We start from the raw sequence: 14,356 nt of genomic DNA, 5'->3' as shown, positions 1-14,356 counted from the left end.
GCTCTGGTTTTTACCACACGAGGACCTTTAAACTGGGCCTGGTAGATGAGGAAGCGTTCAGTTGGGGAGGTTGGGGGAGCTCACGGCAGTGGGCATGTCAAGCAAAGACACAGATGGAGAGATGCAGTGTGACTGGCAGAGTAAAGGATTTGTCTGTCAGAAGAGCTAGGTTTGGGTTCTTTACCAGCTGAGCCACAAGGGAAGCCCAGATTCCTACATTGCTGATCATTAATGTGACCTCATCACGTAATTTAAACTTTCTTGAGCCATGGTTTCCTCCTCTGTGAAATTGAGATAATATTTGTCTCAGGCACGTTGTTAAGATTAAGTGGAAACAAAAAGTGTGTGTGCAAACATTTTCTACATTGGCTGTAACTATTATTTTTACAGTCAGTATGTTTTAAATCACTTGGAATCATTTCTCTCTGTGGTAAGGCCATTAACTGGATTCACATTTCAGTTGTTCCTTTTGATGTTTACAGATCGCTTAAAATATTTTCTATTGTAGTTTGAAAAATTGTGTGCTTCCAAAGTGAAGTCTACAAAGTGGTACACATATGGCGCCTAGCTACTATCCCTGTCCTCTCCCCCTTTTCTTCTTTCCCCAAAGGTAACCATTTTATGTGTTTTATGGTTTTTTTCTTCATTTTAAAAAATGACAGCAAATGCATGTTTTATATGTATTAGCACCCTATTCTCTAGACAGCATATCCTCCTACTCCTTGCTGTCATCCAGCAAGGATCTACTTTCTCTTCTTTCAGTTGCCCTTTTGCTATTTAAAGATTCCCATCATTCATGCCCTACTCTCTGTTTTTAAGTTACACCCTTGTCAATCCCTCCAGTAATCCTCACATGAATCAGTGATAGTAATGTCTCTTGCGTCCTTGTAATGCGAGGTGGATGCTATTGTCTCTGTTCACAAGCAGGTGAAAGATAGAAAGGTTAAGCTACTTGCCAGTGTCTTAATGTAGCCAGTGAGTGGTGGAACCACAGTGTAAATCTGGACCTGGACCCCTACTGCTGTTCCTCTTACCTGGAATGTATTCCTGTCAAAATTCTTTCCTAAATCTCCTTCCCTGAAATATATTCCTGCCAGCAGTTTTCTTTGCTAAATCCAATTGTGAATTCTAATGTAGCTTGTCCCGTAGTATAATATTCCAGTGTCATCTAATAGGAACATCTCCCTATTAATTTTTTATACTCTTATTAATTTAGCCGCTGATCACCTCAACATCTTTTTTAATGGTAGCTATATCACATTTCTATGAATATTTAGCATGTTTTCCACTAAAACTCTATAATGATGCTAAGTCCCATGAGTTGCCACAGCTCCTCATCTTACACTTGTACATGGAATCCGTGATAAATTTAGGCCTGAAATACACGTTGATGTGTTTGAGATAATCAGCAGTCTTAAAAAAATCTGAAAATGGGCTGCATTTCAAGTCTGTGGTTCTCACGTTTGCACCCCTGCCTTTCTGTGAGTCTTTCTTTGTCTTGCTATTTGATTACTTAAGACTTTACAGTAACAGCAGCAAATGTCCTTCCCTTTTGGCAATAATATTCTAACTTTATCTCTTCCCTTGAAGTGTATTAAAGCAGTTGTTTTTGGTTTTATACTTTGATTTAATAATGTAGCTGCACTGATTTTCTTTTCCTTCTAATAAAATAGCATCCATATTTAAGATTTCAGTGGGCCCAATTTTTTCTGTTATTCTGCTTTTTATCCTTTCAAATTTAATCTCAAAAGTATTACGTAATCATTAAAGGAAATTTTCAGTGCTAGGTAATTTTCAGGTACAGCTCAAATTTTCCTATTTCTTGGTCTTTTTGCTTGGTGAGCTTAGTTTCCTAAGAATGCTTTATTTCTTCAAGTGCTTTGTTTTTTATTGACTGACAGCCTTACTGTTCAATTTGAAATCTGTTTATAATTTTTCCACCTCATGTCTTAAATCCAGAGATGGTTACTGTGTTCTTGAGGTTTGAGTTTTACTGGGGTTACAGGAAATGAGTACTCAGCCGTGGCTGCCTGGCTGAGAAGCATCAGATTGCTTGCCTGTCCTCCTCTGTGGCTTTCATAGGTGTTCAGTATTCTTATAATCTGTTTTTGTTATTTTAATCATTTAATATTATTTTAGTGATTTAGATGTGACTAAATCTCCAGTTTACTGCCAGAGACCTCAGCAAAGGTTGATTTTTTAATTTTTTGACTACTCTACACGAAGTCATTGGCTCAGTTAAGTTGATTGCCTTAAACTGGCCTTTATGGTATTCTTTCTTTTTTTTTAGCTGCATGCTTGTTTAATCATCATGTCTTATTTCTTAAATCTATAAAATGAGTAGAATTTCTAAAAATCCATACTGGAGATGACTTAGAGCTCATCTCAGTCGTTTCCCTTACCTTAAATATGAAGATCCTGACCCCACAAGCCCATGGACTTATAGTTTAGTAGGAGGACTGAAACTTTAACATTTTTTAAAAATTCAGTCAGATACGGTATTTTTTTTCCATTACTGCCCCTTTTTAAGTTTTATATGTAAAGTTACTGATCAGTTAAATAACTTTCTCCAATGTATGTCCATCTCTAGAGTCTCAGTTTCCTTATATCTAGAATGAGGATAACATTGTGAGCACTGAGCACTGTGCAGACACATACTTGGATCTGTTCTAATATGGCTTCATCTAAACTTTTCTCCTTCATGCATACAGTGCTCAGTCTTCCTTGCTTTCAGTTTTCACATACACTTCTTGCATTAGCCTTCTTGCAGCCAATCCAAGCCCTAACTCACTCATCCTTTGAGGCTCATCTCAAGTCCTTTTTAGCTTCTCTCTAAACCTTCACTGATAAATCTAACCTCAAGAGGATTTGTTTGACACCTTTCCTAAATGGCAAAGACCATTCGAACCTAGAACTGCCTGACTTCAGAGCTTGTGTAGCTTTGAAAACTAAGCCAAGTAGGAGAGGCTTTAAGATTTCAGTCCATTTCAGATTTTCAGCTTCCTCAATTTTTTTCAAAAAGAATTAAGTACTGTGTAATCTCTTTCTTATTTTAAACACTCAAAGCATTTAAGTGCCTGTTGGTATAATAATGTGCTGAAGACTTTATATCCATCAGTTAAAACAGTCTCTCCATTTAAGAAGTTTAAGAAGTTTATTGCCTCCATTTAAGAAGTTTAAGAAGTTTATTGCCTCAACCAGCGCTTGCTGTACAGTCAGAATAGTACATACATATTTACATTTTGTGTATGTTACAGGAAGAACAAAAAAAGTCTTTTTCCTAGGGAGGTCACATTTTGCTCAAAAATAATTGGTAAAAGTTTAAGCTGAAACGCCTACTCATTTTCTACCTCGGGGACTCTTAACAGAATGATAGGAACTATTAGCATTGTGGGAAATCGTGAATCAGTTTATAGGAGGTCTTCCACAAATGCTTTGGCATGTGACAGTCTTGTTAGGTCTGTTTTGCCATACTGCAGTCCCTGTAATAAGCATAATGTTGAGTATCTGGACATTATATGGAATAATTGTGAATCATTTCCTTAAAACCCAGTCCATAACCATAGGTATTCATCACTTGGATTTTAAACCTTGACATTTGCATCTACTGTAATAATGTCTAAGGTAATAGAATTGGGCACTTGGGAGTTCAGTCCTCAGAATTTCCCCTTTCTTTTGAGAAATCTTTTAAGAAAGTTGAATTTTATCAATTATTCTTGAAAGAGCATTGGCTCTGATATCTTTAGATTTCAGCCACTTGCTGAGATACTCGTTTTGATCAAGGATAAAACATAAGCAGAGATAGAGTTGTTGTGCTGTAACTAGCCCTTTTCTGTATGGAAAAGTTACTGTTGCTACTTGAGGGGCTTCTCTGGTGGCTCAGATGGTAAAGACGGTTAAGAATCCACCTGCAGTCCTGGAGACCTGGGTTCAGTCCCTGGGTCAGGAAGATCTGCTGGAGAAGGGGATGGCACCCACTCCAGTATTCTTGGCTGGAGAATTCCATGGACCACTGCTATTTAGTTATTGAAAATAGAAGTAAATGTACCCACTTTGTCATCTTTGGGGCAGTGAATTCTTTTTTAAAGAACTGTGTCAATAATGATTTTAATAAAACATTTATCGGCTATGTTAATAATGATTTTGTTAAAAAACATTTAGTCTAAACAAGAAACTTTATTTAAAGATTTAGAGAGAAGCTGTTATAAAAAATACTTTAAAAACAATTGCTCAGACCCAAGTATTCAGAATCTGTTTTCTCTCCTCTTTAGACTGATTGACCTGTCTAAAATCTCTTTTGGATATGTTATTTAAATGATGTCTTCTTTATAGCTTTCTTAATGGGGATTTTCGTAGTTTCATTGTAGATCAGTGATGGAACCGCATTTTGGGGGAGGGGGGAAGGAGGGAGTGGAACGATGGCTGTGCATAACCAGAATTCTTGGTATTGCAATTTTGCCCAAAGACTTATTTCAACTGGGCTATTTCAGTTCCTTGTTTTTAGATGTGATCTTTCAGTTCAGCTGAAATAGTAGATACAAAGCAGTGAGATCAATGAGAAAATGGTTAACTCTTTTTCTGAATTATTTTTGCTTTTTAATTTACAGGATTCTTGGCATTAGTGGTAGTGTTCAAATTTGACCTGTTAAAACTGCTTGCTAATGGGAGACATGTCTTAAGTTTTGTGAATTGATAGTACCTACAAAATGATTATTTTACTGTTTCACTTATACCTCTCTATTTCTTTGATAGGATATCTACAGGGAAATGGGCTTTGGTCACTATGAAGAAGAAGAAAGTTGTTGGGAGAAGCAAAAGAGTGAAAAGAGGGACCGACCTCAGAATCGAAGTCGTAGCCGATCTCGAGAAAGGGACGGCCACTATAGTAACAGTCACAAATCCAAATACCAGGCAGATCCCTATGAAAGAGAAAGGAGTAAAAAGAGAGACCGAAGCAGGAGTCCCAGGAAATCCAAAGATAAAGAAAAATCCAAGTACAGATGAAAGTCGAAGAATCAGACATGAGTGCTAACGTATTTACTCTTGTATAACTTGGAGTACCAGATGTTCAGATTTTGTATGAGAGCAGTTAAAGACTCTGCTTGTTATTTTTTTTCATAGTAGGATTATGGCCCTTTTAGATTAATACTGATTGTGTAGGGCGCTAAAAGACATAAAGAACATTTTCTTTGTATACTTTTTTACACTAATTTTATTGTTATACATAAATCAGTAGTTTTCATTTTTAAAGTCTTTCATATTTTCAGTCTTTAATGAAGTATTTCATACCTGCAAAAATACACAATCATGTATATATAAGGTATAAAGAATAATAAATGTCCATGTACCAATCAGCCAACTTAGGAAATGAATATTGCTGGCATTTTAAAAGTGCCCTCTCCTCAAATAATTATTATTTTGAACGTTGTGTTTGTCATTCTCTTGCTTATTACAGTTCTACAACATATGTAAATATCCCTAAATGAAGTACTAAGTTTTGTATTTTTTTGAATTTTATATAAATGGTATAATGTGTGTTTACTTCTGTGACTGGCTTTTTTCAACTTAGTGTCTTCTAAAAGTCATTCATTTTTATTGCTATACTGTATTATATGACAAGTCCGTAATTTATCCATTCTTCCGTTGATGGATGTTTGGGGTTTTGGTGTTTTGTTTTTTTTTTGCTGTTGTACACAATGCTGCTATAAACATTCTTTATCTAGGAATAATTTGCTTGGTCATGTGATATGGATATTTTCATCTTTATAAGATAATGCCAAATTATATTCTGCAGTGGCTGTACCAGTTCATACCCCTAGGCACTATTTGAATTACCTTTGTTTCACATGGTAATATTTCACATCATGTATCATGTCTAGTACTTGCTAATTTCAGACTTTTTAATTTTGCCAATCCAGTGGCTGTTAAGTAGTATATTATTGTAGTTTCCAGCAAGAACACTACTATTATTCTTACATTTGTTCTTCTGTATAAAGCTTTTTTTAAATTCTTTTTCTCTGGTTGCTTTAAAGGTTTCTCTTGATCACTGCTGTTAAGCACTTTGATTATGATGTGCTTGGTATAGTTTTTGTTTGTTTGTTTTCCCCTTCATGTTTCTTCTGCTGGAACTGTTTATCTGTAGGTTTATGGTTTTCACCAAATCTGGAATTTGGGGGGCTTTTTCATTTTGGGGGTTTTTTTGGTCTCTGTCCTTCATTTCTTTCCCTCTGGGACTGTTAATTGTGTGTTAGACCACCTGACACTGTCTCGCAGCAAGCACTTTTGTGCTCTGTTTTGTTTTTACTTTGTCTTTTTTTTCCTCTGTCTTCCAGATTGGTTTCAGTCGCTATGTCCTCAAGTTCATTAGCCTTTTCTCCTGAAGTATCTAATTTCTTATTAATCCTATCCAGTGTATTTTTCACCTCATACATTATATTTTTAATCTTCAGAAGTTCCATTTGGGTCTTTCTTAATATCTTCCGTGTCTCTCCTTCCAGACTCCTGCTTTCCTCTTTTTTTTTTTGTTTGTTTGTGTTTTGTTTTGGACATCTGACATGTTATTTGTAATTACTATTTTGACCATTCTATCATCTACCATTTCTTGTCTGTTTCTATTGATTTTTTTACCCTGTCATTATTAGGTTGTAATTTTCTTCTTTGCATGCCTGATAATTTTTGGATTTTACATTGTTGGATGCTGGAGCTTATTCCTTTAAATATGTTGAGCTTTGTTCTGAGAGATAGTTACTTAGAAGCAGTTTGATCCTTTCATAGCTTGCTTTTACACTTAATGATCTAGGACCAGAACAACCTTTAATCTAGAGCTGGTTTTGCTCACTACTGAGGTAATAACCCTTCTGAATAAGCCTCCTTCTTGCCTGGTTTATAATGAGTTTTCTCCACTCTGGCTATGGAGAATGAGAACTATCCTGAGCCCTGCATGAACTTGAATTTTACCACTTATTCCTTTCTGGTGGTTCTTCCCCACCTTTGGGTGGTTTTCTTAAGTGTATACACTGTTTAGCTGAAGCCTCAGGGGAACTCTGCAGATCTGGAATTCTCCCTTTGTAGCTCCCTCCTCTCTCCAGCACTCTGTATGTATTAGTCACTTAGTCGTGTCCAACTCTGTGACCCCATGGACTGGGGCCTGCCAGGCTTCCCTGTCCATGGGATTTCCCAGGCAAGAATACTGGAGTGGGTTGCCGTTTTCAGTAGTCTGCCCCACAGATTTTACCTTGGTGTCCTAAACGCCCCACCAGGGGAACGCCCGGGCTCTCCCTGCGGTCAGTTCGGGCAGTGGTAGGGCTTTCCCTGTTTGTTCTCCTCTCAAGAGTCACTGTCCTGCACAGTTGTCCAGTGTCTGAAAAAGTCTGTTGTATATGTTTTGTACAGGTGTCGCATTGGTTAATGTGGAGAAGGGAAATCCTGCCCCTGTTGCTCCATTTTGGCCAGAGCGGAAGTCTCATTTGAATGTGCATTTCCTAAATGCTAACAAGGTTGAGCGAGCTTCTTTTCATGTATATTCATTTCCTGCATGCTCTCAGTGAAAAGCTTATTTCTTGTCTTTTGTGCATTTTATGTTATTGCCTTTTTATGTTTCCTTAAGGAATTAGATTGTGGATACTAGTCCTTTTTTACTACTAAATGCTGTAAACATTTCTCGCCGTTCGTGGTTACATTTTCACCTGTTGATGCCTTTGGAAGAGCACAAGTTGTAAATTGCGCCTCCCCCACCTTTCTCCCCAAACTTTTTAATAGGGGTTTCATACATGTGTAGAAACACAAAAACATAACAAACCTCCATATATATTCCATCCAGATTAAACAGTAACATTTTGTGGTTGAATAATTTTAAAGTAAATTGAAAACATGATATTTCACCTTTCAGTATTTCACCATGCATTTTCTACAAAGTGTCCTCTGTAACCACAATAGTATTGTCACACTGAAAACAAACAACAATCTCATATTATGTAACACATACTCAGATTTCTCCCACTGTCCCAGGGATGTCATTTTTTGGTGTTGATTTGTTTTTAAACCCAGGCTCAACCATGCTTCATGTAGGGCTTGTTATTGTCATTTTATTCTCTTGGTCTAAAAGAGTTTCCTGCTATCCTTCCACCCCAACCACATTTTTTTAAATGAGATTGAAGAGTTCAGGCCAGTTGCTTTGTAGAATATTCCACATTCTGAAATTATTTGATGATATCTTCATGGTGTCCTCCCATCCTTTCTACTTTTTATAAGCTGTGAGTTAAGTCTAGATATTTGATTAAAATTAGGTTATGCATTTTAGACAAATTTTTAAGTTTAATGTCAAATTTATTAACCTTTCCCTATATGTTTTGTGCTTTTTGTATTTTGTTGAAGAAATCCTTAATAAAGATATTCTGCTATATTCCAAAAGTATAAAGTTTTGTTTTTTACATTCAGTCCACATTGAATTGTTGGTGTGTATGTGTGGTGTGATAATAGGGATTTAAATTCACTTTCCCCCCACAACATATGGCTCTAATCAGTTGTCCAAAATCTATTATGAACTGAAAGTAGCTCAGTTGTATATGACTGTTTGTGACCCCATGGACTATACAGTCCATGGAATTCTCCAGGCCAGAATACTGGAGTGGGTAGCTGTTCCCTTTTCCAGGGGATCTTCCCAACCTAGGAATTGAACCAAGGTCTCCCACATTGCAGGCAGGTTCTTTACCAGCTGAGTGAGCCACAAGGGAAATAATGCTTTTTAAAAACCTGTTAGGAATAGTTCATCTATTTCCCATTGATCTGTCATAAGTTTCTATAGATTTGTGTATGGGTTTTGTTTCATGGGTTCTGTATTCCGTTGGTTTATTGTTTATTCCAACACAAAAACCAAGTATCTACACTTCTATAGCTTTAAAGAAGTCTTGATATTTAAGCAACAGCCCCCCACCACCTGCCCACATCTGCTGCTCACCCACCTGCCATCTGTTTCATTAGCAATTTTTTCTGTATATTTGGAACCAACTTGTTCGTTTTCCCAGAGGATTCTGTTGCTACTTCAACTGTATTTATATTCAAACAGTAAATCACTTTGTGGCAACAATATCTTCATATATCTTCCTATTCAGACAGGCTGCATGTGTGTGTGTGTGTGTGTGTGTGTGTGTGTGTGTGTGTGCGCGCGCGTGTGCGTGTGTATGCAAGCATGTGCTCAGTTGTGTCCAACTCTTTGTGATCCCATGTACTGTAGCCCACCAGGCTCCTCCGTCTATGGGATTTCCCAGGCAAGAATAGTATTCTTGGAGTGAGTTGCCATTTCCTTTTCCAGGGAATCTTCCCCATCCAGAGATCAAACCTAAGTCTCTGGCATCTCCTGCATCGGCAGGCAGATTCTTTACCACTGCACCACTGAGAGGCCCAAAGATAGCAAACCCCTCCATTTAATTCTTAGAATTTTCTTTTGAAAGCTTTTGAACATCTTTTGTTAGATTTACTGCTAATCATTTATGTTCTAATATAAATGATATATTACAAATGATTTTTTTCTGTTTCTTGACCAAAGAAGTTATATTTTTTATTAAATATCCCTGAAATATCCAGCCATTTTGCTATAAGTCTTATATTTAAAATTTGTATGGTTTTCTTGGGTCTTTAATGTGGACAATAAGTGTCAGCGGTATTCGTATAGTGCTTGCTGGCTAAAATTTCTAGTACTGTGATAAAACTTTCCTATAATCTTCCTTTTCTGTTTTATTCTTAACCGGATTTGATGTCCACATTATACAATAAGTTTGTGACTGTTCCTTTTTTTCTATTAAATAGAAGAGAAGGATTGAAATAGCTCTTCCTTGAATGTTGGATAGAGGGTGCCTACAAAATTGACCTTCGCACTTCTTTCGTGAGAAAATTTAATGATTAGATTTCAGTGATTATAGAATTCTTAGCTTTTCTGTTACTCTCAAAGAGTTTATTCGTTTTTGTTACTTTGTCTTTCTGTAAATGTTTTGTTTTCATTGATGTTTTCAATTTATGTGAAGATACTTGCAGTACACCTAGTTGATTTTTTTTACTGCCCTTTTAATTTTGTCTTACTTGGTCCTAATGTTTTAGTGTCTCAGAAACAGCACATAGCAAAATGCGTTGTTTGATTGTAACTAATGAGTTTAGTCCTGATTATTTACTAATGTATTTGGATTGATTCATATCACCTTATTTTGTGCTTTTTTGGGTTTTTTCCCTTCGTTTTCTTTTGGATTAATTTAAAACATTAAAAAATATTCTGCCCTCTTCCCCCTCATCTTCTTTGTCCTGGGGAATTGCCTTTGAATTTCCCATCCATACTTAAAATGTAAGGTGATATTTTGAAGATATTAGACACCTTTAAAGTTAAAATCACCGCTTTTCTAATTCTGTGCTCTAATCCTCCAGTGTTTTAGTCTAGCTTGTGATTTAGTCTGTATTGTTATTACCGTTTTTATACAGGTAACTGTTAGATTTACCCATGTGTTAATCATTTCTTTTACCCTCCATTCTTCTTGCATCTCAGATCTTCCACATAGTATCATTTTCCATTTTTCTGAAGCACAACCTTTGATATTTCCTTGCATGTGCATACTAAGTCGCCTCACTCATGTTTGATTCTTTGCAGCCCTATGGACTGTAGCCTGCCAGGCTCCTTTGTCCATGGGATTTCCCAGGCAAGAATGCTGGAGTGGGTTGCCATTTCCTTCTCCAGGGGAACTTCCTGACCCACAGCTAAAAACTTGCCTCTCTTATATCTCCTGCACTGGCAGGCAGGTTCTTTACCACCAGTGCCACCTGGGAAACTGGCCATAAAAACAAATTAACTGCTGATACACAGCTTCCCATTTAAATTTTTTGAGAATTTGAATCTTTAGTTTTTTTCTGCTAACTTATGTATAGTGGCTTCTTTTTTACGTGTTTCTGATTTTTTTTTAAATGTAATTGGGACTCTTAAGGTATCTAAACTGAGGATGCTTTTCTCTAAAGAAGATTTACATTTGTTTTTTAGGCTTCAGGTGATGCTGTCACCTAGGGCCACTTTAATTTCTTGGCTTACAATTTCCATGTGCATACATAGTGTAATTTTAAACCATAAAACATAGAGTATACAAAATATCAAGGGAAATAAATCTGTTAGTATTATCCATCTCCATATCCACCCTTGCAAAGCTGGGAAGATGCTTGCAGATCCCTCCCCCGCCCCCACCACCCCCAGCCTAGTCCTTCTCTGATGGAGAGCCCTTCTATTCTCCTGGCTTCATGTGAAAATCTTAGATTCCGTTTTCCAACTTTCTGTCAAGACTAAAGACTAGTCTTCATTAACGTCTTTCAACACTGTGGCCTGAGGCCCTTAGTCCCCAAAGCTCTACATTCATGGCTGGTGGTTAACTTATCATTTTGTTCATATATTTTCGGTCTTGAGGAAATTCCCCAACTGTCTTACAGTCTCATCAGTGCACTTAAAGTGTGATTGCTGTAACTTATCTTGATTTATCTGGCATGTGGATGTTTTACAGAGAGTAGCAAGAGGGGAATGGAGGTGTTACAGTTCAGAATATCCAGGCAACTATACTGCCTGGAAACTCCCATGGACAGAGGAGCCTGGTAGGCTGCAGTCCATGGGGTCACTAAGAGTCAGACACGACTGAGCGACTTCACTTTCACTTTTCACTTTCATGCATTGGAGAAGGAAATGGCAACCCACTCCAGTGTTCTTGCCTGGAGAATCCCAAGGATGGTGGAGCCTGGTAGGCTGCCGTCTACGGGGTCACACAGACTCGGACACAACTGAAGCGACTTAGCAGCAGCAGCAGCATACTGCTAAGAGCAGGTGTCTCTCTGGTTGCATATGTAGTTCTTAGGCATCAATAGAAGAAAGCTGTATAGATATTGCATAAAAAACTATCATCCTGAATACAGAAAGGTAAGATTCTAAATTACAGAAGATAAATACAGAAGATTCTAAATTTGTTCTGAAAGAATGAATGAGCAAGGAAGAAATGATGATTGACTGTGATAGGAGTCTTGAGAAGCAGTAACTTACTGACAACTGAAATTTGAATTCAGTAGGTTCAGTGGGAAAAATAAAAGTAGTAAAATTTTCTGAACCTATTGTTTCAAGGAAAAGCTATCCTTAATTGCCACAGATGGTATTTTAGGTATGAAAGACTCTAGTTTTAGCAAAGATGTGTGTTTGGAAACACTAAGTCCTATTAATCAGAAACTGTTTTTAATGGAGGTGACCTCTAAATATAATGTCCATCAAGTCTCCTTGACTAGATACAAGGCTATCGTGGTGCTATGTTACTACGACTAACATCTAGGGTAAAGTGACTGTGTTTCCTGCTTCTGTTTTGCTTCTCTAGGTATTAGGTGAACTCTTAAAGTCAGGCTCCAGTAATATCTTACTTTTCTTTAAAAAAGTAGCTATAGGTATATATTTTTATCTTTCAGAGGGAAAAAATAGCCATTATGAGACTAAAATTGCTCATTACTTATAACTTTGCTGTCAAGTTTCAGATTTGATCTCCCTTACCAGTTGAATTTTCAAAGATTTTGAATAGAACTATTAAAGGCTAAAAGAAGAGAAACTTTAAGTAGGTCCACACTTTCACAAATGTCTCTTAATGTATTAGTTGCTTTTTAGTTCCTGAAGATATATTTCATACCTATGTTTTCCACTCATCGTAAAGAGTTTTCAGTCTCAAGTTTGACATTTCTTACTTGCATCAAGACTGAGTCACAAAGAATATATTACAGATAGTAAAATCGAAATCACAGAAGACTTACCTTTCAGTGGCTGTTGCTATGAAACCATGTTTTGATGGGAAATTTTAGAGAAGTTTGTGCTTCCTGTTGTTAAATGATAGAATATGGAGATCCCCTTAATTTTCAAAATTGCCCTTTTTTAAAAGCAAGTAACCTCAATTATTCTAATAGGACAGACATTCTTTCTTCTTACCCTATCTTACTTACCCAGAACTGCTAATTAGGTTTAATTTTATCTTTGCTTCCTCTCCTTGCACATTGAAGGGGCAGCTGGGCAGAGTTTTGGAGAGATGTTTTATGTGCAATTACAAGGTTGTATTGCTATTATTTATTTTTACCTAGGACACCGGGATGCTCAAAACACCTGAAAGATCGAAAATATGGTAACTTATGACCAAGAGAGCTTGGATGAAATGAGAAGTTAAAAAGTGCTGTTTTGTTGTTGTGAATCTAGAACAAGATCACAATGACCTCTTCCTAAAGAGAGAAAAATTTTTGTTTAATTTTGTTTCCTCCAGGCAGTGTGATCTGCAGAAGGGAACTTTAGGACTTCAAGTCAGAAAATGACTCAAAAAGCAAGAGGGGGACTTCCCTGGTGGTCCAGTAGCTAAGACTCTGCACCGGCAAAGCAGGGGCCCCGGGTCAGGGGACTAGATCCCACGTGCCACGGCTAAAGGTTCCGCATGCCACGACTAAGAACTGCCGCAGCCAAAAAAGTAAACAAAACAGAAAGGCAAGCGGGAGAGGAATACGGTGGTCTGGCTGAAGCAGAGGACCACAAGTAGAGAGCATGGACAGGCGAGAGGAGTGAGCTGAATGCAAAACTGAGACTTGATTTTCCAGACAGAGGAAAAGCAGAATATACGTCTAACAAAGGCAGTTGAAAAAGTCAACTGGACTTTTGAAAAAGTCACTCTGGCAGTTGTGTATAGTTACCCAAGGGTTGGCACCAAGTTCCTCGGATGGCCTTGCACGCGACTCATTTGCCATCTATTGACACACAGCCCCCAATCCAGATTTACATCAAAGCGGGCTTCCCAGAGGAGACGATGAATAACGTGACACCTTCTGTGTTTGTCATCCGGGTTGGTGCAGTGCTAGAACGTGGAATGGGCCACACAATAATAATTGTAAAAGTCATACTATCTTAGTGACATAATCACTCACTGGATATTACAGAACACACTTCAAGTATCTTTGGAATGGTGGGAGCTCGACATGCTTTGAATGAAACTTTGATCTGGTGTAGGGTTGGAATGGAGACTGCCCCCTGCCCCCGCTGCCCCGGTTTTGGGGTGCTCACTTTGTACTGCGTTGGTAGGATGTGTGCAGAGGGCTAGCCTGGAATTGTCCAGATTTGTCTTTGCACATCGGACACACAGGGGAGTGCCTCACCTCAGGAGGAGACCGGCCCCACAGATTCTGCCATCTCAGCTGATGGCAATATGTATTTGAAACTTTATCGTTAAGCAGTGTTTCATTATTATGTTGATAATTATCTACTACTCATTCTCTGAAAATAAACCAAAGACATACACTCGTGGCCTTTCCCCCCGAGCGTATGCTTAGGGGAAAGGATGTC

General features: G+C 37.7%; 1 protein-coding gene across 2 annotated transcripts in view; it reads left to right on the top strand.

Annotated features, from left to right (window-relative positions):
* PPIL4 (peptidylprolyl isomerase like 4) overlaps positions 1-8,409 on the top strand; it is a 40,743-nt gene extending 32,334 nt beyond the window's left edge. For both annotated transcript variants that reach the window (XM_059889782.1, NM_001206087.2), the window contains exon 13: positions 4,753-8,409. In XM_059889782.1, coding sequence (XP_059745765.1) covers positions 4,753-5,004 — 252 coding nt within the window. In that variant the 3' untranslated portion in view covers positions 5,005-8,409. The remainder of the gene's footprint in view (positions 1-4,752) is intronic.
* Positions 8,410-14,356: the final 5,947 nt, after the last annotated feature.

Source organism: Bos taurus, chromosome 9, assembly GCF_002263795.3.
Source record: "Bos taurus isolate L1 Dominette 01449 registration number 42190680 breed Hereford chromosome 9, ARS-UCD2.0, whole genome shotgun sequence".
Classification (NCBI taxonomy): Eukaryota; Metazoa; Chordata; class Mammalia; order Artiodactyla; family Bovidae; genus Bos; species Bos taurus.
Note: the sequence above shows the minus strand (reverse complement) of the source record. Positions and strands in the feature narration are given on the sequence as shown.